This window comes from Lepidochelys kempii, chromosome 1 (genome assembly GCF_965140265.1).
Source record: "Lepidochelys kempii isolate rLepKem1 chromosome 1, rLepKem1.hap2, whole genome shotgun sequence".
Lineage (NCBI taxonomy): Eukaryota > Metazoa > Chordata > Testudines > Cheloniidae > Lepidochelys > Lepidochelys kempii.
In genome coordinates, this window is record NC_133256.1 from 31,763,641 (window position 1) to 31,791,330 (window position 27,690).

The following is a 27,690-nucleotide window of genomic DNA, read 5'->3' on the forward strand; positions in this document are numbered from 1 at the left end:
GGTGCTTTAGTCTAAGCTGAAAGAGCTCAGAAAAGCCCTCCTCACACCTGAAGTGGCAGCCCTTTAATGCTCTTCTCCTATCCCCCCTTCTTACAACAGCTTGTACCTAACAAACTCTGAGAGTCCCATCACTATTCCACCCAAAATTCAAGTTAGTACAAAATGCTATTTAATAAAAGGAAATTTCAAACCTTTTAATATTTAATCACTTACAATTTAGGTCAATTTATTAATTTTTCTTCCCTTCATAAGATGATCCACTAAGCATTGGAAATAACAACTATCAAGAATAGTTATAAATAACTGATTTACCAAACCATATTTCTATATTCCAAGTTACTTAAAAATAAACAAACATCTTCATGATGGTACAATTCTCTTCTTTTAAATTGTCATGAAAGCATAATTCTACATAAATTAATTATAAACATGGAATTACTGACTTTCAAAATAATCACTTACTTGGTAATGTCTCTTCCATAGGCTATTTTACTTTTATAGGAAACCTTTATTCCCAAAGCCTAGCTCTGCTGGATCTTCTGTCACTTACAACTTTTAAACTAAACTCTAGTAGATCAAAATAAATCTTTTTGGACCAGACTGTGACTGGTGCTCCCAGGGTTGGGGGAAAGAATAGTATGCAAGGATCTCTGCTCTGGTGTGACCCACATTTGTCTGTCAGAATTGCAGTCCCTGTGCTGGGGACTTCAGTGTATTTGTTACAGAGACTAGTTACTGCTTGATTCCAATCCGTTCTTTATGACACAATTTTGGTTAGGTTTACCTGAAGAGTTTCATGTCATGTGTAAATTAAATGCTGCTTCAGCATATCTGTGAAAAATAATGTAGATACTTTTGTTCATTGTCTTTTTAAGTATGCTCTCAAATCAACATGTCCTGATTAAAATTAAAAAACAATTTATCATGAGATTTAGTGGTTATGGTCTCCTAATTTATAAAATTTTTCTGTGGACTGCACCTTTAAATTTCTAATGAGTTTTTCCATCTCTATTTTGGAGAGTAGTTTCACTTTAAGATGGCAGCTGTTACAGTTTCTTGCACACCGTGCTCACACTCATGGAGATTTCATGTGGTGTTGTTTTTTCCTTGATCTCAACTAAATTTATCTGAAAGTGTGTGGTTGCTCTTTTGTGTGTGGAAAACGTATTAAAATATAATGGTGATACAGAGGCATAAATAGAGCTCAAAGTAAGTGTAGCCCTTCTGCCTGTCAGAGTTAGCAGCAACAAGGACTGGGTTCGGTATCTAGGGGTTCCATTCCAATAACACAATGCAAAACCGGCTCGAGCCCCCACCCAGTGACCTGGGACAAATATATACCACCCCCGCTGGGCGCCTCCAAGAGGCAATACTTCCCCTCTCGCAAGCACATAGTCTGAGTGTAGCAAAAAGCCTTTTAATAACAGGGAGAAACAATGTGGCATTATGTTGGGGAAACACCACCAACAGGATTCATAACACAACCCATGAGCAAAAACCCACCCCAAGCAAATTGGGGCATGTCCTTTCCCTTTAGTTCTTGAGTCCAGCAATTCAAAATCACCCAAAGTCCCAAAAGTCCAATGACCCAAAAGTCTCTGTCCCTGGTCAGGGCAGCTCGCATAGTTCAAAAGTTTACCTGCAGAGGTTTACCTCCCAACCTGGGTGGAGATTGGAGGGGGGAGTTAAGGGGCACCTTACGTGGTCCAAAGCTGATGGCCCCACCTCTCCATGGGGCTCTGCCAGCCACCCCATGGGCTGCTCTAGGCATCCAACAAACTGCTCTGCTCCGCTCGCTGTCCCACAAACTGCTCTGCTCCACCAGCCACTCTGCTCACCGTCCCACAAACTGCTCCACCATATATCTTCAGGCTCCCCCACTACTTAACACAACAGTCAGTGATTTCAGCTCTTAGTAAGTTTAGCTCTTTTGTGATTTCAGCTTGTAGTAGGGGAGCCTCAGTGCTGGTGCACCATTAGCCCAAAGTGAATTCAGCTCAGCAGCCTGTAACTAGACTCCTAATAGAATCAAAATTAGCTCTGATATTCCACAGAGGAGATAGGAGGAAGTTCAATTAGCATGTAAGGCCCTCACCAGGAGGCCTATGCCACCAAGTATTAATACCTATTCCCAACCTCTCTCAATTCATAGAGTTTTGGAACCCATGTCCCTGGCCTAGCGAGTGCTACTTAGGTGATGGTGAGTCTCTCCATCATAACAAAAGGCCAAGTATAGTTCCACTGTCCTTGATTCCCATAATCAGGGTAATAATAATTTATTCTTCCTGCCCCAATAACAGAGACACTGGGGATCCCATAGCAGCCAAAGTGACCATTTGGGCCCCGGTTGGCTTTTTTTATTACATTTTTACACCTAATTTGGCAGTGTTTATGCTCCTTTCTTTTCACCTCACTAGGATTTGACTTCCACTTTTTAAAAGATGCCTTTTTATCTCTCACTGATTCTTTTACATGGTTGTTAAGCCACGGTGGCTGTTTTTGAGTTCTTTTACTGTGTTTTTTTAATTTGGGGCATACATTTAAGTTGAGCCTCTATCATGGTGTCTTTGAAAAGTGTCCTTGCAGCTTGCAGGGATTTCACTCTAGTCACTGTACCTTTTAATTTTTGTTTAACTAACCTCCTCATTTTTGCATAGTTCCCCTTTCTGAAATTAAATGCCACAGTGTTGGGCTGTTGAGGTGTTCTTCCCACCACAGGAATGTTAAATGTTGTTATATTATGGTCACTATTTCCAAGCGGTCCTGTTATATTTATCTCTTGGACCAGATCCTGTGCTCCACTCAGGACTAGATCTAGAGTTGCCTCTCCCCTTGTGGGTTCCTGCACCAACTGCTCCAAGAAGCAGGCATTTAAAGTATTGAGAAATGTTGTCTCTGCATTTTGTCCTGAGGTGACACGTACCCAGTCAATATGGGGATAATTGAAATCCCCCACTATTATTGAGTTTTTTATTTTGATAGCCTCTCTGATCTCCTTTAGCATGTCATCGTCACTATCACTGTCCTGGTCAGGTGGTCGATAATAGATCCCCACTGTTATATTCTTATTAGAGCATGGAATTACTATCCATAGAGATTCTATGGAACATGTGGATTAATTTAAGATTTTTATTTCATTTGATTCTACATTTTCTTTCACATATAGTGCCACTTCCCCTCCCCCTCGCACTACCTGTTCTGTCCTTCCGATATATTTTGTACCCCAGAATGATTGTGTCCCATTGATTGTCCTCGCTCCACCAGGTTTCTATGATGCCTATTATATCAATATCCTCCTTTAACATGAGGCACTCTATTATTGAGACTTCTAGCAGTTGTGTACAAGCACTTTTAAAAACTTGTCACTGCTTATTTGTCTGCCCTTTTCTGATATGTCAGATTCTTTATGTGAATGTTTCTCGTCTGATCTGGCCGATACTTTATCCTCTTCCATCCCCTCCTCCTGACTAAAACCTAGAGAATCTCCATCAATTGTAATGACCTTGCAATACATTAGTGCACTTTTAAAAAACACACCCCTGTACAATACATTACCCCACTGGATAGATACACCCTTGCATAGCTATGCACAAAACATTCCTTATTGGAAAAATGTGTTAAATATATAAACCACTTCAACTATAAATAGATGGATGTCCCCATCTCTTGGTTAAGGTTATTGGCTTTTTGCATCCTTATGATAATCACTCTCTTTTTTACTCAGCAGTTCTTCTATTCAAAAAATACACAAGGTAAAAATATTAATTAGCTTAGAATCATAGAATATCAGGGTTGGAAGGGACCACAGAAGGTCATCTAGTCCAACCCCCTGCTCAAAGCAGGACCAATTCCCAGTTAAATCATCCCAGCCAGGGCTTTGTCAAGCCTGACCTTAAAAACCTCTAAGGAAGGAGATTCTACCACCTCCCTAGGTAACGCATTCCAGTGTTTCACCACCCTCTTAGTGAAAAAGTTTTTCCTAATATCCAATCTAAATGCGGAAGAGATGGCCAGCCCTCTGTGGAGATAGAGGCGGTTAGGGACTATTTAGAAAAGCTGGACGTGCACAAGTCCATGGGGCCGGACGAGTTGCATCCGAGAGTGCTGAAGGAATTGGCAGCTGTGATTGCAGAGCCACTGGCCATTATCTTTGAAAACTCGTGGCGAACCAGGGAAGTCCCGGATGACTGGAAAAAGGCTAATGTAGTGCCAATCTTTAAAAAAGGGAAGAAGGAAGATCCTGGGAACTACAGGCCAGTCAGCCTCACCTCAGTCCCTGGAAAAATCATGGAGCAGGTCCTCAAAGAATCAATCCTGAAGCACTTGCATGAGAGGAAAGTGATCAGGAACAGCCAGCATGGATTCACCAAGGGAAGGTCATGCCTGACTAATCTAATCGCCTTTTATGATGAGATTACTGGTTCTGTGGATGAAGGGAAAGCAGTGGATGTATTGGTTCTTGACTTTAGCAAAGCTTTTGACACGGTCTCCCATAGTATTCTTGTCAGCAAGTTAAGGAAGTATGGGCTGGATGAATGCACTATAAGGTGGGTAGAAAGCTGGCTAGATTGTCGGGCTCAACGGGTAGTGATCAATGGCTCCATGTCTAGTTGGCAGCCGGTATCAAGTGGAGTGCCCCAAGGGTCGGTCCTGGGGCCGGTTTTGTTCAATATCTTCATAAATGATCTGGAGGATGGTGTGCATTGCACTCTCAGCAAATTTGCGGATGATACTAAACTGGGAGGAGTGGTAGATACGCTGGAGGGGAGGGATAGGATACAGAAGGACCTAGACCAATTGGAAGATTGGGCCAAAAGGAATCTGATGAGGTTCAATAAGGATAAGTGCAGGGTCCTGCACTTAGGACGGAAGAACCCAATGCACAGCTACAGACTAGGGACCGAATGGCTAGGCAGCAGTTCTGCGGAAAAGGACCTAGGGGTGACAGTGGACGAGAAGCTGGATATGAGTCAGCAGTGTGCCCTTGTTGCCAAGAAGGCCAATGGCATTTTGGGATGTATAAGTAGGGGCATAGCGAGCAGATCGAGGGACGTGATCGTTCCCCTCTATTCGACATTGGTGAGGCCTCATCTGGAGTACTGTGTCCAGTTTTGGGCCCCACACTTCAAGAAGGATGTGGATAAATTGGAGAGAGTCCAGCGAAGGGCAACAAAAACGATTAGGGGACTGGAACACATGAGTTATGAGGAGAGGCTGAGGGAGCTGGGATTGTTTAGTCTGCAGAAGAGAAGAATGAGGGGGGATTTGATAGCTGCTTTCAACTACCTGAAAGGGGGTTCCAAAGAGGATGGCTCTAGACTGTTCTCAATGGTAGCAGATGACAGAACGAGGAGTAATGGTCTCAAATTGCAGTGGGGGAGGTTTAGATTGGATATTAGGAAAAACTTTTTCACTAAGAGGGTGGTGAAACACTGGAATGCGTTACCTAGGGAGGTGGTAGAATCTCCTTCCTTAGAGGTTTTTAAGGTCAGGCTTCACAAAGCCCTGGCTGGGATGATTTAACTGGGAATTGGTCCTGCTTTGAGCAGGGGGTTGGACTAGATGACCTTCTGGGGTCCCTTCCAACCCTGATATTCTATGATTCTAAACCTCCCCCACTGCAACTTGAGACCATTACTCCTCGTTCTGTCATCTGCTACCATTGAGAACAGTCTAGAGCCATCCTCTTTGGAACCCCCTTTCAGGTAGTTGAAAGCAGCTATCAAATCCCCCCTCATTCTTCTCTTCTGCAGGCTAAACAATCCCAGCTCCCTCAGCCTCTCCTCATAACTCGTGTGTTCCAGACCCCTAATCGTTTTTGTTGCCCTTCGCTGGACTCTCTCCAATTTATCCACATCCTTCTTGAAGTGTGGGGCCCAAAACTGGACACAGTACTCCAGATGAGGCCTCACCAATGTCGAATAGAGGGGAATGATCACGTCCCTCGATCTGCTCGCTATGCCCCTACTTATACATCCCAAAATGCCATTGGCCTTCTTGGCAACAAGGGCACACTGCTGACTCATATCCAGCTTCTCGTCCACTGTCACCCCTAGGTCCTTTTCCGCAGAACTGCTGCCTAGCCATTCGGTCCCTAGTCTGTAGCTGTGCATTGGGTTCTTCCGTCCTAAGTGCAGGGCCAACCATTTCTAGGGTTGAGATGATATGGATCAAGTCCTAACCACTAAATTTCCCTTCATAGCTTTGAGCAAGAACATTATGTGAAAACTTACAACTAATATAGTAAATATTAAAAAGTCTATTCTATAAATGCTGCTATCCTTATTGAACCTCATCAGATTTCTTTTGGCCCAATCCTCCAATTTGTCTAGGTCCTTCTGTATCCTATCCTTCCCCTCCAGCATATCTACCACTCCTCCCAGTTTAGTATCATCTGCAAATTTGCTGAGAGTGCAATCCACACCATCCTCCAGATCATTTATGAAGATATTGAACAAAACCGGCCCCAGGACCGACCCTTGGGGCACTCCACTTGATACCGGCTGCCAACTAGACATGGAGCCATTGATCACTACCCGTTGAGCCCGACAATCTAGCCAGCTTTCTACCCACCTTATAGTGCATTCATCCAGCCCATACTTCCTTAACTTGCTGACAAGAATACTGTGGGAGACCGTGTCAAAAGCTTTGCTAAAGTCAAGAAACAATACATCCACTGCTTTCCCTTCATCCACAGAACCAGTAATCTCATCATAAAAGGCGATTAGATTAGTCAGGCATGACCTTCCCTTGGTGAATCCATCCATCCACTTTCCTCTCATGCAAGTGCTTCAGGATTGATTCTTTGAGGACCTGCTCCATGAAGAGAGAGAAGTGCATCTCTGATAACAATGAAAACTGTTTTACAACCTTAACTTGGGAGTCATTACTGTGATTCTGTCATGCAGTCATAATTTAGCAGATGGAAATAAGGAGGAATTATTTTTTAAAAATTGGGGCTAGTTTAATACTTTCTATAAACATGTAGCAATGTCCAACCATTTCTAGGGTTGAGATGATATGGATCAAGTCCTAACCACTAAATTTCCCTTCATAGCTTTGAGCAAGAACATTATGTGAAAACTTACAACTAATATAGTAAATATTAAAAAGTCTATTCTATAAATGCTGCTATTAAATATGGATTATTTCCCCATATTTCAGTGTTCAAAAGGATCCTGAAACAAAGGAAATAATTATTACATCAACTATTTTCAAAGTTTCTGCATATGTAAGTATTAACTTTCTTGGCATGGCACCTATACATCATGAGTGTTAGGCATAAAACACATTCTCAAGTTTAATTATACAACTTAAAAATACCAAATTGATTTGAAAATCACACAAAAATGTAAATAAAATGTAGTATTTAATTTGAAGAGATTGTTCAGGCACACTTTTTTCTGAACCCATTTCCTGATGTCATCTTTGTTCTAGCCTTTAGTAACATTTCACTAATGAGCATGAGCATCATTTCATTTTCTATTCAGTAAAAAATAAATTTTGGGCCCTGTAGCTTTGTAGGAATATAGTGTAGAGCTAATGTAGTGTAGAGCTCTAGAGAGAGAGCATATGCAAAGCAGTACATTTCAGCCCATTGCAGCCATCTAGATTGGGGTGGCCAACCTGTGGCTCTGAAGCCACATGCGGCTCATCAGACGTTAACATGCGGCTCCTTGTATAGGCACCGACTCTGAGGCTGGAGCTACAGGAGCCAACTTTCCAAAGTGCTGGGGGTGCTCACTGCTCAACCTCTGGCTCTGCCACAGGTACTGCCCCCACTCCACCCCTTCCCACCCCTGAGCCTGCCATGCCCTCGCTCCTTCACCTCCCCCCCAGAACCTCCTGCATGCATGCCACGAACCAGCTGATTGGGAGGTGCAGGGAAGAAGGGGGAGGCGCTGGGCTCTTTGTCAATGTACGTTGGTAAATTCTGGCTCCTTCTCAGGCTCAGGTTGGCCAGCCCTGATCTAGATCATACTTTTATTCTATATAAACTCAAGATAGAATCAGTAGAAGCTAAGGGCTAGAGTCACAAAGGAGCTTAGGTGTTACAATGCTCAGTGTTGTGCTACGTAATTACCCTGCATTCCCTGTACAATGCAGAGGAAAAGAAGAATAGGTTTAACAAAAGCTGGTATAGTGAGCAGGGAGCTGCCTAAACTAGCCAATAGTAGATGCTGAGGATGGGGTGGATCCTAAGTCCCATCCTTCTCAGAGTTCAGCACCTATCTCATTTTGGGATTCACAGCTGGGAACCTTCTATTGGAGTCAGATGCTTAAGCCACCTAGCTGCTGTGCGGGGTCAGGACTGAGGCAGCTGTGCTTCAGCTGCTGAAATTTAAGCACCTTGAGGACTTTAATGGCAGAAATTTAGGTGTCTAGGGAATTTACACACCTCCAGGGTTAGAGAGCAGCTGACCAGGGTTTTTGTGAATGCCAGTGGCACATAAGGTGGCAGCTAGGTATCTATGTTCCTTTTGTGAATCTAGCCCTAAGTCTCATTTTGAGCCTGCCTTTATTCAGGCTTCTGTTTTGCACTTGCAGTTTGGATTTATCAATAGAGAATTTGCTGGCTAGGGTGTGGTGTGCCTGCTTTTTACTAAAGATTACAGAAGGGTTTACAGCAGAAGAGGGCTTGAGGGGTAAGGTAGGTGCCCACTTTATAGACCTCCTCCAGTTGTTTACTGTCCTGGCTGCTGAGTTTCGAAACCTCTCGCTTCCCTGTTTCCCCTGCAACACTGTATGCTTACCATAAAGATGAGCTTGGAACCCACCTGAACTGTACTACACGCCTCCCAGTTTAATTGTTCCTTCACTAGGCAGATCCGTTCCAAATCCTCCACCATGCATCTGAACATGCAACAACTTAAATGTAAGATAACATACTATCTTCCAAAAGAGAAAGAGCTGGTGTCACTGCAGACAACACAAACTTCCTGTGAGCTACCGGTGGCCCAGTTGTTCATCAGTGGGCAATCATCTTTTAACTATTATGCATCATTCATAGAACATTTTAGAAGGCTTTTTTTAAAAATAATGTCTTGTGTATTTATCAGTATTTTTACCTCTCTCCTGTCTATTAAACTCAGGTTTCTTTTCAGATTAAAAATACTAAAACTATATGCTTGGAACCAAAAATTACTCATTAGCATTTTTATTTTAACACGGTGCAATTGTTTTCATATCTGAGTTGGTATTGGTTTGACATCAACTTCAGAGATTTCCATTATTGTTTGGTTAGATTTAGGTAAAACATCCAAAACACTTCTGTGTGCCTTTGTCATATTTTAAAAATACCATCAACATAATAAGAATAAATTCAGTGGTCTCTACAAAACCAACAAATTGAGGGATATGGCAAGAAATCCCATTCCAATCATAGATGTCTGCCCTTAGCACACTCCCTCCTTCCCAAAAGCCTAGGAAAAGAAGTTGGCTTTGCAGCATTTTCTGGAGGTCAGTAAACATGGGTTATTTCAGATGAAGTGGGGGAGTGAATTCCAAAATCCAGGCCCACCATGGAAAAAAGCCTGCTGGCAGTTTTCTCTTATAAAATGAAGAGACTCTAGCTTGAGTACCTGTACTGCCTCAAAACAGGTTCAATTTCTGAGTTGATTTAGATGTAGTTTTATGTAGAGTGCATATGGTAATCTGATCTTAAGGTGATAAAGACCTGGATCATATTGGCAGTGTCTGCATCCAAAAGAAATAGTAACAACCGCTTAGCCAGACATAGATGAAAGAAAGCTGACTTGGTCACTGTTGCTATATGATCATCTAACAGCAGCTGGGAATCTAATAAAATGCCCACTCTGAAAACTGGAGTACCAAATGGAAGACATGCATCCTCAGTTAATGAGGCAAAGATAATCCTCACCATATCGTCTCGTTCAGTGGTTCCAAAACTTGTTCCGCCGCTCATGCAGGGAAAGCCCCTGGCAGGCCGGGCCGGTTTGTTTACCTGCTGCGTCCACAGGTTTGTCCGATCGTGGCTCCCAGTGGCTGCGGTTCGCTGCTCCAGGCCAATGCGAGCTGCTGGAAGCGGCGGCCAATACGTCTTTTGGCCCGTGCCGTGCTTTAGCTTTTCCTGCACAACTGGCGGAACAAGTTTGGGAACCACTGGTCTAGTTGAATCCTCATTCTACGAGCATCATTTCCTTTTCATCTGGTCTGAGCCTCAGCCAGCTAGTCTAATGTCTACCAAAAACTGGCTGGATCAGGTAAAACAGAGAAATAGAGCTGGAGTCATCAGCATAATGAAAACACTGTGTCATCCCATGCCTCCTTACTAACCCTTCTAACAGCCCCATATGCTTATCTTGACAACTTGGTAATACTACTTTCAGTGCTGAAACCAAGTAATTACAGAAAGCACTGTGATAAATTGGTACTGAATATGTTCCAAAACTACTTTTCAATTTTTAATCTTCTGACCTTTCAAAAAAATCAAACTAATACTAGATTTTAGGACTTAGGGCTTGTCGACACTACCACGTGGGGTCGATCTAAGGTACGCAACTTCAGCTACGTGAATGGCATAGCTGAAATCGACGTACCTAGATCTACTTACCGCTGTGTCTTCGCTGCGGTAAGATGACAGCTGATGCTCTCTAGATGTCACGCTATACTAGACACAATAAATCGACCCCCACTGGATAGATCGCTGCCCGCCAATCCAACGGGTAGTTTAGACAAGCCCTTAGTTACATGTATATATGTATTTTAGCACAGATATTGGCAGTCCAGAAAGAGTGGGGAAGGGAAGTATTTGAAATTTTGTAACAATTGTATACTTCTGAACTCAAAATGGTTTAAGAAGTTCAAATGATTTGCATATGACCAAATTTCAGCATGAAGAAACCTGAAGTATTTATGATATTAAATAACAAAGAAATTTCTTGAATGCTAACTCAGCCTTAACTACAGCGGTGCTATTGCATCAGTGTAGTAAATACAAACACATGCATATTTGCTAACTCTTAAGATATACTGTATTGATAAAATATTACACACGTTGTTTTGGAGAAAGGTTCAATAGTATCATTATTTACAGTATGTCACACATATGCTATCTAAAATCATCACCAGATTATCTCCATTTCTCCAAAGCCAGCAGTTAAAATGATCCAGCTCTGGCATCACTAAGTCAACCAAGTGTCACACATACACCACCTGTTTAAATTTAGAACTGCAGATGGAACTGATGCTATTCTTAATTTATGTATAAGGTGTCCAAATATTATGGTGATGAGGCACTGAAATATACAGCTAGAACTACTCTCATCTAAAACTAATGCAAATAAAAAATACAGTAAAATACATCTCAGCTAACTATAAAATGACTTCAAAAGGCACCCAGAACATAGTGCAAAAACTCTGCCTAATTTAAACCAGATTGTATTTCCTGGTATCAATATTTTGATCAATATTACTTTTTGACACAGTAGTACTAATACATCACATAATATTTTTTTTCTATCCAGCAAACTTTAGGTGGGATTCTGTAGCCTTTTCACAGTCAAAACTTCAATTGTAGTCAATTTTGCCTGAGTAAGGACTATTGGATTGGGCTCTTCAATAACAATCAGAAATCAATAAATCTTATCCACCAACATAGCTTGATATTGCTCCTCTCCTTTGTCTTGAATCTTAAAACTGTGGACATAACTTTCTCTGTATTTACCTAGCAAGAACTACTGCATGTTGCTGAAAGTAATTTTTGAATATGTACATATTTGATGAGATGGTGATCAGATGCCTAAGTGAATCCTGACTGGAAAAGGGTCAGTTAGAGAATATATTTAGGGCCCCACTTGAAGTTAACACAGGTTTTGCCATTGACTTCGATGGCAATATGATCAGATCCTTATTCTTTAACCATTTGTAATTTAGTCCCTAATTATGCAAACACTTACATCGGTGAGTATCTTTACACATTAAATTAAATGGAACTACTGACTTATATAAAGTTACTTACAAGTGTTTGCAGGATTCTTGCCTTAATGGGCATCTATTCTACTATTAACATGAACTCCACACTGTCTGCAAAATTATCACAGTACATTTTGTAGATAATATAGTAACTGAACATAAGAGTAATTGAATGTAAAAATTCATAATGTTTAGTGTTACACATGATTGTAGTATATATCTGGTTTGTTATTAATACTAGATTTCTCCCCTCCCCCCCCCAGGATAATAACGGTATGTGCTATCCTTCAACCAAAAGCCATGAACAGACATTTGCCTACTTGATTGTGGATCCTCTGAAACAACATGTTCATGTTTTGTACCATTCTTTTGGTGGGAGCTTATGTTTTAACTAATTATTCTTAATCTCCAGTTCTAAGTATTAGCAGTATAATGGAATGGAGGCGCTTTTCTTTCTATATGGAATTAATTACAAATTCCATAGTTCCATTCCCTTCAATGAAATACACATTGCCTGCCTATGCAAAAATGTGAACTGTGATATATATTTTACGGAGTTTTTGTTGAATTATTAAGAAGGAATATTTTATGTTCATAGATAAATCATAATTTTATACAAAATGTTTAAAAAGGCTTTGTTTTTGCTAAATTGACTTTAACTGTAAGATTCAGATCTTGCAAACAGTGATGCTTGTACATACTTTTACTTATGGGTGTAGCTGCCTAAGCCTGCCTTAAAGGCAATAGAACTATTCATGCATAAATCTTTACAGGATTGGGGCCATAGTGAGTGCATCAGACTGTCTGAATATGATTTACACTAACTTGCATGGAATTCTTACCAGGGTCCATGAATCTTGCTCTTCCAACCCCCTATACTTTGATAGCTGTTGTGTTTCAAAATTCTCAATAAATATATTAAAACTGTTGTTCTCATATTTTTGTCACTAATTTTAATCAAATTTCATTTTACGTAATCTAGTTAATAAATGATAGCTGTGTTATACACTCACTGGTCTGTATTATGCAGCATACTGAATCTAACCTCTTGGGTTAAATGGACTGAAAAGCAGAGGTTTCCATTGGACTCAATAACAGAGAAAGGATCAGTGAGAGCAATAAATTCTGACTAGAGAAAGAAACGTTTTGAATGTTTCTCTGTGTAATTTACCCTCTCCCAGAAACGTCACTTCGTGACAAAATTAGTGTCCACAGTGAAATATAGTAGTCACGGGGAGGGTGGGGTTCCATTGTGCGATGGCGGGTTCCAGCTCTTCCCCCCGCCCCAGCCTGGGATGGGGGCAAGGGATCCCATTTCTTTTCGTCGCTTACGCCCCTCCCCAATTCCATGGGAGGAAAGGGGGGCAGTGGGAAGACTGGTTTCTCCCGCGCCCGTTCAGGGGATGCGGGCGGGGGAAGCGGTGCCGCTCTCCTGGGGGCCAGGGCTGGGAGAAGTCGTCTCTCTTCTCCCGCACCCCGTTCTGAGGGCAAAGGGGGGTAATTCTCCCTCCCCATTCCGGCGCTGAGGTCGCGGAGGGGGGAGGGGCGCAACAGGAGTCTGGAAGTTTGGAGGAATTTATTTTTAACTTTTCGATGCATGGACTTCTGCGTTGTAGGGAAACGCAGGCGGGCGGGAGTAGATGCTTGAAAAATGAAGCGGGCGGGTGCAAAAGGGCTAACTTTCCTGGACGGTGTGCCGCCGGGAGTTCGCGTAGGACTTGGTAGTGGCCACTAAATCTGCCAGATTCTGTGCGGGCGGGCGCGCGCGCGCAGAAGGACCTGGCAGTGGTGCCTGGTTCTGATTGCGTTCTGCGCTGGCGGGCGTAGCAGGACTCTGTTGGAGGCTGGCTGTAGGATACGGTGCGGGCGGGCTCGCAAGGGGCGGAGCTGGCTGGGGAGTGATTCGGGCGGGCACATCTCAGAACTTTTGTTTAGTGTGTTGCGTGAGTTAGTTTCCGCCGCCGGGATAGAGGCGCCGGCCGGGCTGGGCCGGGCTCGGGCAACTTGCTGCTCGGTCGGGCTTGTTCTGCCAGTTGTTGTTGCCGGTTGTGTTTTCCGGCTGTGGGGGGGCTGAGCAGCAGCAGCGGGGGAGCCCCGGCCTGGGCAACGGGGTATGTGGGGTGGGGAGCCCGGGCTCTGAGTCGCCGAGCCCCGGTACGGACGCGGAGCCATGGATCCCGGGCAGCCTCAGCAGCAAGCGCAGCCGCCGGCGCAGCAACAGGCGCCGCCGCCGGGCCCCCCGTCCGGCGCGGGGCAGCCCCCGGGCGCGGGGCCTCCTCCGGCCGGGCACCAGATCGTGCATGTGCGGGGCGACTCGGAGACCGACCTGGAGGCGCTTTTCAACGCGGTGATGAACCCCAAGGGCGCCAACGTGCCGCACACGCTGCCCATGCGGCTCCGCAAGCTGCCCGACTCCTTCTTCAAGCCGCCCGAGCCCAAGGCCCACTCCCGCCAGGTGAGGGGGGGGGCCGGCCGGCCGGGCGGGGGCGCAGCTGGGAGCTCTCCTGCCGCTATCGTCAGCGCCTGGGGGGTGCCTCCCCTCCCCTCCCGTGTGTGTGAGAGAGAGTGAGTGGGGAGAGCGTCCTGCCCCCCCCCGTGTGAGTGGGAGCGCCACCCTCCGCCCCTGAGTGTGTGTGTGTGTGGGAGCGTCCCCCCCCCCGTGTGTGAGTGGGGGAGCGCCCCCGTCCGCCCCCCCTTGTGAGTGGAGGAGCACCCCCCCCGAGTGTGGGAGCGCCCCCTCCTGTGTGTGTGGAGGGGGGGAGAGTCCCCTTCCGCCCCCCCCCATCGTGTGTGTGTGGGGAGGGGGGAAAGCACCTTCCGTTCTTGCATTTAGGGGTTTTGGAGGGGGCAAAACTCCCTTTCTTGTGGGGCAGTTCCCCCGTTTACTCTGGTGATGCTCCCCTCTTCCTGCCTGCTTTCAGGGACCCTTTGGGATTTTAGCTGGGAAATTTTGTAAATAGTTCTGAGCAGGAGTTACCAGTCTCAGCAGCTGATTTTGCTGCTGTTCGCATTAGGCCCTGTCTCCGCCAGGACGTCTCACTCCCCAGCAGCCTACTTGGGCACCCAATAATTGCTCTCTTATTTTCCAGCTTTTGTTGGGAGAGGGGGATTTAAAGCCCCTAAAATCTTAGAAATGTTTCACTTGAAAGTACAAAAGGATTGGGTTGTCTGATGTAATCTTCACACTGTTTATTTATCTGTGTGGAGGATGAGGAGGAGAGGAAGACAGGGATTGTGTCCAAACTTTAAAAAAAAAACAATATGGATGTGGCTTTTCCACCATTTCATCATTGCACTCCGTAGGATTAAATTTCCCACATCAGAAGCTAATTCCAGTGCGTTGGTTTTTCTGTCCCTGTTGGTAGTCACCTTTCAGCTTTACTGAAGTACCATTAAATTAACCATATCTGCAAATCGGACTGAAATAACTTGCCTGCTGCAGTCCTGTGTCTGAACGCTCAGGGCACAATCCTGCAAGCCTAAAGTAGAGGCTTAAAAAGAGTTGCAGGATTGGGCCCATAATAAGTCTCTATCAGTGTTTGTTCTTTAAGCCGCTTGACTCATGTGCCAAGATTGAAGTGTTGATACAAATATGAATAAAAGTTAATGTTTAGGCTGCTGTTCACTAAATTTTTGTAAACTGCCTCTCTCTGCTCAAATGTTTTTATTAAGCAATGAACTTTGTTGCTAAGTTATAAAATAGATTTTATTATAAGCTATTGTCACTTTATCTGTGTAGCCAATAGAAAAGAGATTTGCTCTGTATTACACTGGTGTCTGGTATTCCAGTAGTGAAGGGTCTGTCAACATTTCCATTATTAAACTCTGGTTTGGAAGCATTTATAACTCAGCTGTAAAATTACTCCAAGCTAAACTTTGGCATATATTCTCTCTGCCCAGGAGTTAATTCATTTCCCAAATATTTAAAAAAACAAAACAAACAAAAAAAACACACACACACAGTCTAGTCTTTAAGTTAAAGGACTGCAAAGAAAATAGCAGTGGTGATGGGTTATTTCTAGATTCTTGCTTTCTTGTAATTTATGAACTATGCATTATTGATGATGATTCACACAGTTAGTCCCATTTGGAGTGGGTGGTAATAGCCTATTTTGAACTCTTGAAATTTGGGAAGAAGGTTACTACGTGTACAGCTAATACTTTTTACACCTATTTTTACTGTACAAGTTTTATCATGGTGTTCTTATGCACAAAGGTATACTAATAGGTATTCAGCAATCATTTATAGCTAGATGCTGTAATCATGTATATCTTAATATGTACTCAACGACCACAATAAATGCAGCTAACTATATTACATATTTGAAATGTATTGTATGAGGCACATGTTGTTAATATCAACATGCACCTTAAAGCTTGTGGGCTGTTTGCGTACATTGCAAATGCTACTAGAGTACACAATTGAGCTCAAATCTTTGTTCCTTGGTGCTGGCTGGTTTTAGTACAATATATTGTAGTAAATCATGTAGTTAAAAGCCAGTTGAAGCCATAGGATTATTGGGTTCATTGTTGGCCTTTTCATTTTAAAATGATTGTGATGGTGGTGTCTCTTTTTCTCCACTCTTGTCTGATACTGCAATAAGAATATCCACCTTGGGATTTTTGGGGGGGTGTAGGGAAAATATTAAGTGTAATACTTCACATCTGAGTGAGTTATGTCCGTCCAATACATGAGCTGTAACTCTCAAAAGCTTATGCTCAAATATATTTGTTAGGCTCTAAGGTGCCACAAGTACTCCTTTTCTTCTTCCAATACATGGTTGCTTTTGAAAATTTTAGCAAAATGCAGATACTGGATAATTGTGTAACATAGGCCGAATTCTGATTTTGAGAGTTTGCATGCTGTTACACGTAAGGCACAGTAGCTGATTTAATGAGACCTGGGATGAGTGTACACATCTGAGTTCATAAATGAGCCCCATGTATTCTGCAATACCTAGGTACAGTGGTATGGCAAGGGCTGACATTTACATAATAAAATGTAGGTGTGCAAATTATCCTACTATACATGGAAAGTGAATGCCCTCATATATATATGTCAACATTTAAATACAGTTTTCATGGCTATTTTTTTCCCCCTCCATGGATTTGAGTCCATATCAGGAAAACTACACAGTTTAACATGATTCACAGTCCTCAGTTCAGGAGAGACCCAGGTTGTAATAATTAGGGTTATGTGGGCCAGGTTTGAGGAAGGTTTGCAGAGATGTTGGTGGAAAACTTGATTTGTTTGTCCACATTCTGGCTGTAGCTGGTGCTGCTCTCTTTTTATACGCACCATACATACAATTAAAGTACAGTTTACTTGAAGGTTGGGAACCCTTTTCTTGCATATCATATCTTGCACTGTATTGAAATAGTCCTTTGGGGCCCAATTTGTAGTCGCTACTCCTGTGGAACTCCCACTGAAGCCAATGGGCTTTTACATCTGTGCAAGGTAGGTGCAAAACACCAACAATCCAGAGTACTAGTTTACATCCACTTTGCATAGTCATTTCCACCAATTCAGTATGCAAGGGAATTGTGAATCAGGCTTGACATTAGTACCCTTTGAAGAATGGGGATAAGATCAGGCCTTAAGGTATGATCCTTACAAAGAAGATGGCTTTTTATATGTGTACAAAATAAAACTAAACAAGAATGAGAAACATTCAAAATTAATATTCTATAGGTGTATATATAAAAGTTTTGCAAGCTTGCTCTTTAAGTAATCTACTTTGGGCTACATCCTTGAATGTTAGCAACTTCGGAATAAGTAGAATTTTAGAAAAAACATATTTGTCTGCTTGTCTAGGAAACATTCAGTAAGTTAAAAGTAGGTTGTGTTCCAACAGGCATGTTTCTGCTGAAGTAAAATATCTTACAACAATTTAACTCCTGACAGGCCAGCACTGATGGAGGGTCAGCAGGAGCCTTGACTCCACAACATGTCCGAGCTCATTCCTCTCCAGCTTCGCTGCAGCTTGGAGCTGTCTCTCCAGGGACACTTACCCCCTCTGGAGTAGTGACTGGTCCTGGAGCTGCACCTTCTTCTCAACATCTCCGCCAGTCTTCATTTGAGATTCCTGATGATGTACCTCTGCCACCAGGTTGGGAGATGGCTAAGACGCCATCTGGCCAGAGATATTTTCTGAAGTAAGTAAAATCTATTTGAAAGAAGGTTAGCTGCATTTCTTAACAAAGTTTGTGTTCCATGTTGTTAAGAATCTCTGTGTGTAGGAATCGCTGCACCTTTAGTGTAAAATGTATTTTAAAATGAAAGGGCATGATTTTCAATAGTACTGAGCACCTATAGCTCCCACTGACTTCAATTGGAGGTGTGAGTGTTTGGCTCTTATGAAAATCCTGTGTGTTTTAAACATGTCTTCTTCTTGGTTTGTCTTAAATATGAAGTGGTGGTTTTCTGTGTTTGTGTTTTAAAAATCACTTGAATGTATATAATGATATTTTGACTTGCATAAAGTTCTTCTTCGGGCCAAAATAAATGGAACTGTCACACAAATTTGCTATAAAATGGATGTTAAAAATGTTAAGTAACTTTGGCAGATATTTTAGTGAGAGGAGTAAAGGATTGCTCTGATTGTTCAAAGTGCAATGATATAGGCACTGATTGTGCATTCAGATCCATGCATGCAGACTCCTGCGCCCACGCAGAGTCCATTGGTACGTGGATCTGATTACAGGGTTGGAGTTTATAGTTCTTAAAATTAACTTACATTGTTTGGCTTGAGAGGGTAAAATTCATAAAATTCTTGAAAATTGCTCCTTACTCATGCACATATGGCTTTTTTCCTATAGTGAATTTAGTATGCCCTTTTCTATAACTGAGAAGAGCTTACATATGCCAGCAGTGTGATATGTAATCCATTAGGGAGCGTTTTCTTTTATACTGTGTAGTTTCTAAAGCATCAGGAGTCTATCCTCCTTTCTGAAAGAGTGACCACCAAGACATATAATTGGCCCTCAAATACTTGGACTGTATTTTTAGCATTTTCTTTTACTTATTTTTAACGTTTTTTTTAAACTGGCAGGCTCCAAGTAGCCCATTATTTGTCATTTTGAATTTAGGGAAAATAAAGCATATATATAATGAAGCATTTACATAGTCATACCTTGCTTACCTTAAGATTATTGTAAACTTCTGTGTCATGTTTACCAAAATAAAGTATTCAAGCCTGAATTCTTTGGGAAATTAGTCTGTGTTAAGAACCTAAAAATAGGCAAAAGCCAAAGAGTATGTAGCTGTGATTTTTGTCCATGTAACTGAATAATACACGTTAGACCAGATCCTGAGCTGGTGTAAATTGGCATTGTACCTTTGAATTTTTGGAATTAGGCAAGTTTACGCCAGCTGAGACTATTTCCCACTGGGCCTTGAGGGAGCTCAACATAAATTTTGAAATTAGATCAAAACCGTTTTTTTTACTGTACTACTTAAACTCTTACGAACTAGCTTATATAATAGGGCAAAACTGCAAACACAACAGTCTGCTAATTCAGATCAAATGTAATGGATTTAAAATTGTGCAATTGATAGTGTTTCTTACTATTTTTAGTAATTGTCTATTTCAATTTTATAGAAAGGGTTTTATTGCTTTATAAGAGATGCAAAATGTCTTTACACTTAAATACACTTTTATAATTGATTCTTTAATTATGCTCATTCAGGTGAAAGTAGAGGGAAGGATTTGATCTTGGAAAGCTTTTCTACAGTTTCATTATTACTACAGAAAATCTTTTCCTTTTTTCTGCAAGTTTTCTTTTTTGTCCTTTCTTGGTGTCCTGGTATCCATTTCAAAGGGTCAGGTTTCAGCAAGAACAATAAAGAGCCTGAGACTGGAAAGTACACACAAGTCTGGCAAACTCATCTGCATGAGCAAGGTCGTTTGTTCTCAAGCAGACATCCAAAGTAAATGATTGAAAGAGCTGCTAGCTGTGAAGGATGTGTCTTGAAGGGGAAAAGAGTGGAAACAAACCAGGTTGTTAGGAAGAAAAATAAAGGCTGTACTTTTTGAACCTCTCCCTGCTGGGTCACATGCTGACCTGGGGAGATTTTCAACAGCTTAATAGGCTGTTTTCTTTTTACTTTCCTTGGGTGATTCTGTGCTTTGGGAGAGCCTGATGAGGACAGTTCAGAAGGCTCTGTTCACACTTGAAGATCAGCATTTGTTGTCCCTAATAGGTCTTATAACACTGTCTGCAGGTGTAACCCACAAGCATCATTGCAATTCAGAATTACTTGTGTTATCTTTATAACTTGAGTTCCAGTGAAACACTTTGGATATTTCAAAAACATACAGTAAAAATTTTTTTTGAAGAATTCCTTTTAGCATAAGCAAATGTATATTTCAGAAGTTTTCTTAAAACAATTATTTTGAACTTTAGATAGAATACATATATATAGGTCCTGGAAGCTGATTTAAACTGGCAGTTTGTCTGTCTATACTTTGAGCTTTCTTAAAACATAAGTAAGTGTATCCAGAATTCTGCTGCTAATATAACTTTTGTGCTCTAATACAGCTAAATATAAATATATACAACTAGGAACAAAGAATGTAGGCCATATTTACAGGATGGAGGACTCTATTCTGGGAAGCAGTGACTGAAAAAGATTTGGGGGTCATCGTGGATAATTAGCTTAACATGAGCTCCCAGTGTGATGCTATGGCCAAAAGAGCTTGTTGATCCTTGGATGCATAAACAGGGGAATCTCGAGTAGGAGAAGAGAGGTTATTTTATCTCTGTATTTGGCACTGGTGTGACTACTGCTGGAATAATGTGTCTAGTTCTGGGGGTCAGATTAAAAAAAGGATGTTGATAATTTGGAGCATGTTCAGAGAAGAGCCACAAGAATGATTAAAGAATTAGAAAATATTCCTGATAGACTCTGGGAGCTCAGTCTGTTTAGAAGATTACGGGTTGACTTGATTCCAGGCTGTAAGTATCTATAAGGGGAACAAATATTTAATAATGGCTCTTCAGTCTGGCAGAAAAAGGTAAAACATCATCCAATGGCTGGAAGTTGAAACTAAACAAATTCAGACTGGAAACAGGGTGTACATTTTTAACAGTGAGAACATTTTACCAAGGGTTGTGGTGGATTCTTCATTGCTGACCATTTTAAAATCAAGAATGGATGTTTTTCTAAAAGATATGCCATAGACGTTATTTTGGGGAAGTTCTCTGACCTGTGTTAGGAGATCAGACTAGATGATCACAGTGTTCTCTTCTGGCTTTGGAATCTGTAAGCAATTTTTGCTTGTGAATAATTGGTTCCCTCTACAATATGCAGAGTTTTGGCCCCTCTTCACTAGCTTGGTATTGTTGCTTTTTGTTCCTATTGCCCTGTTCAGTAGCCATTCCATGAAAGCATGATCCTTTCTGGTAAACTGGTAAATAGAAGTACTGTACATTTATACAGAGTAGGTGAAAGTATTAGACATATCTTCAGTTGTTAGTCAGCCCTATGGTGTTGGTTATTGTAGTACACCCTATACTTATGCTTGGAAGGATTAGTTTTTTATCGGTAAATTTTGATAAACATAGATTTCACCATACACACCCAAACCAAAGACAGATATTTCCTGTGATGATAATTCAAATTTACAGATAGGCAAAGTAAGAAAAATGTTGCTTGGAAAAAAAAAAAGTTTTATTTAAGGATATTTGTATATCCTTTGTATATTTTGACATATGACAATTTGTGTTTTAACGGTTAAAAGTTTTAACTTTTTGAATTTCAACATCTACTGTAGTTAAATAATTGTCAGACCCCATTGTCTTACTCCCCATAATTTCACACAATTATGAAAATTTAAATTGATAAAAATTTTAAAAAGGTTAAAACCCATTATTTTGTGCAAACTTACCAAAAAGTGCTTAAAATAAATATTGATATCCATCAAAAATATACAATATATAAAAAAATTAAATTCAAATCTGTCTATCCTGCAGACGGTTAAATACAGTAAAGAAATTTCACTTGAAGAGATCAAGAACTGCAAATGCAATAATTTTCACAATGGGAGAGGCAGATGAGAAAATGACTCAAAATGTTATAATGACCAACTCTTGTACTCTTATATCAGTCTGGGATATTGTGGGGTAGGATTCAGTTTTGAAATCCCAACATCCGGCATTCTTACATTAAGTCCATTTAAGTCCATCATCATTTAAACTTCATGTGTAAGTTTAAATTTCTGCCCAATATGTGGTGGTCCAATACTTTATTAATATTCAGATCACCATTATAACCAGGAGTTTTATTAGCATGATTAATCTATAGTGTAATCGAAGCAGAGTTAGAGCGGTGAAGCAAACACATTCCTGTCATGTGTGGTAGCATTTATACTTCATTAAAGCTGCAAACTTCTGTGAAATGTAGCTAGAGTTCATCAGTGGTAAAATAAGTCTTGTCTCCTTAGTAAGTAGTCAGATGTTAGTCTGCACAATATTATCATGCAGAGCAGAAGTGTTTCAGAATGGACTGAATATAAAATAAAGATGGCATGATTGGTCAGTAGATCAATCACATGGCTTTTGAAGCACTTCCTGTTGGCCAGTGGTAGATTGACATTTCAATGAACTGTGAAGGGGGGCTACTAGCTCAACCTCTGGGCAAGAGATAAAATGCATTGCTGCGGTAATAGCAGTCAGCACTTTGCAAAAGGGCAAATCCGTATGCTAGATGTAATTTCTGTTGTTGTTTGCTTATTTTATATTCAACGCTGGACTATTCTAAATCATACAACACAGTACATTTAATTCCTACAAAAGTGGTGTAATACCCCTTCCTCTCTCCCCGCGTGAGGAAACTGCCATTGCTCAGTCCAACTGTCTTGTAGTTGCTTTTTCCTGCAGGAAGCCGTTCTTCCATGCAGTTTGTCAACAGCTTCCTATTGTCTTTATGAAGTGTTCTATGACTTCCTGAATAAAGCTGAGTTGGTTTTCAAGTGATATTTACCGTTACCATTAACCTTTTGTAAGATCTCTTATCAGATGGGTTATTGCTAGCTGTGTATTTCTTACACGTTCTGTACAGAGTTAGGGATAGATTCAGGTAATTTGATATAATATGGAACTAAAGGCCCTTAAAACAATAATGCAGCTTGATTCTTTGCTTTTATGTGATTTGTGATATAGAAAGGTAAAGGACCTAATAAAGTGATCGACACTGCTGTTACATTTCCTCTCCCATTCTTCCTCAACACTTATACAAAAACAAAGAAGAACTGATCTGAGTTTTTTGACAGAAAATGTTTGTTGTTCTGTTTGGATCCAAGGTGACATTAAAATGTATGTAGTACCTTAGGGTACAGATGAAGTAAGTATTTAGCAACATAATTAATGGAGCTTCTCTGAAGTTGTTCGCCTTGCTCAGTACACAGCTCAGGTTCATTCTGACATTAAATGAATGGTACCGTTTGAGACTAAAATTGTAACTACTGCTTATGATAGGTTTAGGCTATTTTTTTTTATACTCATGCTATTAAAAGCAGTTGAAGCTTTTACTACTCTCACTCTACTGAGCTATATGTAAGCTAGAGTACAAATAAAAACTTAATTTTATGTTCATAACATTGATTCCTGACTATTTGTTTTAAGCTTTCTCTAGTATTTACGATGCATTGTATATCAGCCAGCTTCCCCAAGATTAAAAAAGAAACACATTTATATTAGCTAATTTCACAACAAACTCGGGTAACTAAAGGAAGGAAATATACTTGGGTGTGTGACATTTAAAAATTGTTAACTTGTGTGTGTGCCTGATGAGTTACGTTTCTTGGTTTTGGAAAATAGTATTATATACAATAAGATGACTTCATTGTCCTTTTAAAAATGAAAAGCCTTTAATATTCCTCTGATATTGATGCTGCAAAATTATTTTGAAACTGCAGTTGCACAAAGTATTTCTATATTTGGGGGGAAGGGCAACTCTGCCTATTTGTCTTGAGAGTGAGCTGGGAGAAAGATGGAAGTATGTCTTTAATGCTCTGTACAGAACTTGCGCTAAGCTCAGTGGGTGGGCGTCAATGGAAAGAATGACACACAATACCTCACTGCTTTCAAAAAGAAAATGCAAGAGCATTGATAGTATCCCTGTGTTGAATACTCTGCCATGTGCAGTATTTTTGTATTACTGTATACAAAAAAGTTAAGGTAATAGAGAACATGCAAACTAACAATACATCTCATGGAAATATGAATAAAGCATTTTAAATGTGTTTTCCTGTTATAAGTTTCCATTTTGTTCCAAAGGAAAACAGGACAATTGGCATCAGGTTGCGAAATTACAATGAATTGTGCTGGGTGCCTGGAAAAAAATCGTAATTAAAAATAGATACACTTTTGGAGATTCACACTGATATTTTTTTCATTGGTTGTTCATCTATATCATTTTAAAAGGACTTGGTACTCCAAAATTCCATTTTTTGTAAGAACAACATTTGTGCTTTGTAGGGGCCTGATACAGTCCTCATTGAAGTCCATAGTTGTTGTTTCATTGACTTCAATGGGCACTGGAGGAGGCCCTCACTGAGAGTCAAATATTAATGCTGTATGGGAAGCAAAACTCAGCAGTTGTGAATACAGCTTCCATTAACCTTAATAGGAGCTGTGCATGTACATTGAAGGGATGCGATTCCCCGTATTTAACTATAGGAGCATATTTTAGAACAATAACAAGATCACATTACTATCATTTTCTTTAAGTAGTATTAAGGGTGAAGAGCAAAACTATTTTAATTTTTTTTTAACATGTAAAACTACAACTTTAAAATCCCCTTGAAGCACTGATGTAAAACTGCCTCTGATATTGTTTGACAAACAATGTAATTTTGCTTTAATATAGATTAAAAAGAAAATGTTTTTCATTTCTTTATAATATTGTTCACATTTTGGATTCCCCAAATTAAATTTAAGTTCAGCTTTGTATTCAGTTCGCATTACTCTGGTTTAAAATATATTGTAACACGTTAACCAGCATAAATTATCACTTGTAGCATTAATTAGTCAATTATCCGTGTTTTCTAATGGGAAGTCTTAAAGAGGCTGTGAGTATCAGTAATAGTGGTTACAAAGTCATACATTTCTTAAAAGGTGTCTGCTTTTTAAAGGATTAATCAGACTTCCAAGCAGTGAAAGAGATACTGATCCTTTTACGAAGAAAAATTGTTGCATGCCCTGGTTGCTCAAGTACTGTCACACCAAGTTTTCTGGGAACAAGTGTTGCCACCAGGGAAGCACTTTTATTTGCTGGGTTCTTGAACTCTCCTTAAAGGCAAACAAAAGTTTGGCATAAATCTTCTAACCATCCTATTCCCCCCCCCCCCCTGTCATTCTCAGAGGCTTGGAAAAAGGACAGTTGAATTGTTTAATACTCATCTGGTTCACAGCATGGGAGGGATAATAATCTGTAACCCATCAAACATATAATAGATGGTTGCAGCTCTGTAGAAAGCTGTAAATTAACAAAAGGATGCCAGTTTGGAAGTTGTCATTCTAGTAACAGTGGTATTAGCCACTAATTATAACATTAATCATTTTTATATTAAGCATTATTGGTAAGTGGTACCATTTTCACTATCTCCTCATTAGTGGCATCTTCATCACATACCCAATCATAAAACCCATCTCTTCCCCCTTCCATAAGAGGTAAAAGCAATAACTTTAAGAGTTTAAAACTAGGGCTATCAAGCGATTAAAAAAAGTAATTAAAAAATTAATCATGATTAATTGCACTGTTAAACAGTAATAGAATATTATTTAAATATTTTTGGATATTTTCTAAATTTTCAAATATACTGATTTCAATTACAACACAAAATACAACGCGTAGAGTGCTCACTTTATTTTTGATTACAAATATTGCACAGTAAAAACAAATTTGTATTTTTCAGTTGACCTAATACAAGTACTGTAGTGCAATCTCTTTATCATGAAAGTTGAACTTACAAATGTAAAATTATATACAAAAAAACCCTCATTCAAAAATAAAACAATATAAAACTTTAGAGCCTAAAAGTCCACTCAGTCCTACGTCTTGTTCAGCCAATCACTCAAACAAGTTTGGTTACAATTTGCAGGAGATAATGCTGCCTGCTTCTTGTTTACAATGTCACCTGAAAGTGAGAACAGGCATTCACATCGCACTGTTGTAGCCAGCTAGCGCACCTGGCACATAAATATCTTGTGTCAAGATTCATATGTCCCTTCCTGCTTCAACCACCATTCCAGACGACATGTGTCCATGCTGATGACTGATTCTGCTTGATAATGATCCAAAGCAGAGCTGACGAACACATGTTCATTTTCATTGTCTGAGTCCGATGCCACCAGCAGAAGGTTGATTTTCTTTTTTGGTGGTACGGGTTCTGTAGTTTCCACATCGGAGTGTTGTTCTTTTAAGATTTCTGTAAGCATGCTCCGCACTTCGTCCTTCTCGGATTTTGGAAGGCACTTTAGATTCTTAAATCTTGGGTCAAGTACTGTAGTTATTTTTAGAAATCTCACATAGGTACCTTCTTTGCATTTTGTCAGATCTGCAGTGAAAGTGTTCTTAAAATGAACAACATGTGCTGAGTCATCATCTGAGACTGCTATAACATGAAATGCGGGTAAAACAGAACAGGAGACACCAAATTCTTCCCCAAAGAGTTAAGTCACAAATTTAATTAACGCATTATTATTTTTTTTTAACGAGCGTCGTCAGCATGGAAGCATCTCCTCTGGAATGATGGCCAAAGCATGAAGGGGCATACGAATGTTTAACATATTTGGCATGTAAATACCTTGCAATGCTGGCTACAAAAGTGCCATATGAACGCCTGTTCTCACTTATAGGTGACATTGTAAATAAGAAGCAGGCAGCAGTATCTTCAAATGTAAACAAACTTATTTATCTTAGCAATTGGCTGAACAAAAGCAGGACTGAGTGGACACTGTAGGTTCTAAAGTTTTACATTGTTTAGTCTGAGTGCAGTTATGTAACAAAAAAAAATCTACATTTGTAAGTTTCTCTTTCATGATAGAGATTGCACTACAGTACTTGTATGAAGTGAATTGACTAATACTATTTCTTTTATCATTTATATTATTTTTGATTAAAAATATTTCCACTGTAAAAAGTGAGCACTGTACACTTTACATAATAGAAATCAATATATTTGAAAATGTAGAAAAACATCCAGAAATACTTAATAAATTTCAGTTGGTATTCTGTTTAACGGTGTGATTTAATTGCGATAGATTTTTTTTTCAGTTAATCTTGTGAGTTAACTGCAATTAATCGACAGCCCTATTTAAAACCTTTGGTACTTAGAACGAATTTATCATTCAGTGTTCCTGATTTACGAATGCTGCACGCTAATTAATGACTTTACATATTTGACATTGAGGAAAACATAGCAGGTATTAGAGTAGCAGCCGTGTTAGTCTGTATCCGCAAAAAGAAAAGGAGGACTTGTGGCGTTAGTCTCTAAGGTGCCACAAGTCCTCCTTTTCTTATAGCAGGTATTAATTTCCTTTATTCACTTACATTGGTTGCCAGAAATGTTTTTTGAGGAAAAGTAAACCCATTATGGACACTAGATGTGTTTTTAAAACATTTTATTTCAGGGATTGAATTGGGTCACAGGTGAAGTGAAGCAAGATGATTGATCCTGAATAGTCATCTCTACATGTCACAGACATAATTAGCTGCCAGGTGAGGCAAATAATGGTATTAGCAAGGATGTT

General features: G+C 40.3%; 2 protein-coding genes across 10 annotated transcripts in view; both read left to right on the forward strand.

The window, feature by feature from the left end:
• Nucleotides 1–13,064, forward strand: part of CFAP300 (cilia and flagella associated protein 300) — a 33,634-nt gene extending 20,570 nt beyond the window's left edge. Inside the window, exons 6-8 of one of the 2 annotated variants that reach the window (XR_012158160.1) lie at nt 7,165–7,231; nt 8,548–8,650; nt 12,198–12,265. Coding sequence is in view for 1 of the 2 variants with exons in the window: in XM_073338160.1 (XP_073194261.1) it covers nt 7,165–7,231; nt 12,198–12,329 (199 nt within the window). In the remaining variant the exon portion in view is untranslated. Of the gene's footprint in view, nt 1–7,164; nt 7,232–8,547; nt 8,651–12,197 lie in introns of both variants that reach the window. The other variant, XM_073338160.1, reaches the window with a different exon arrangement.
• Nucleotides 13,065–13,811: 747 nt separating this feature from the next.
• Nucleotides 13,812–27,690, forward strand: part of YAP1 (Yes1 associated transcriptional regulator) — a 140,205-nt gene continuing 126,326 nt past the window's right edge. For 2 of the 8 annotated variants that reach the window (XM_073338081.1, XM_073338091.1), the window contains exons 1-2: nt 13,812–14,389; nt 17,840–18,090. In XM_073338081.1, the coding sequence (XP_073194182.1) occupies nt 14,105–14,389; nt 17,840–18,090 (536 nt within the window). In that variant the 5' untranslated portion in view covers nt 13,812–14,104. The remainder of the gene's footprint in view (nt 14,390–17,839; nt 18,091–27,690) is intronic. The other 6 variants (XM_073338101.1, XM_073338119.1, XM_073338130.1 and 3 more) reach the window with 5 other exon arrangements.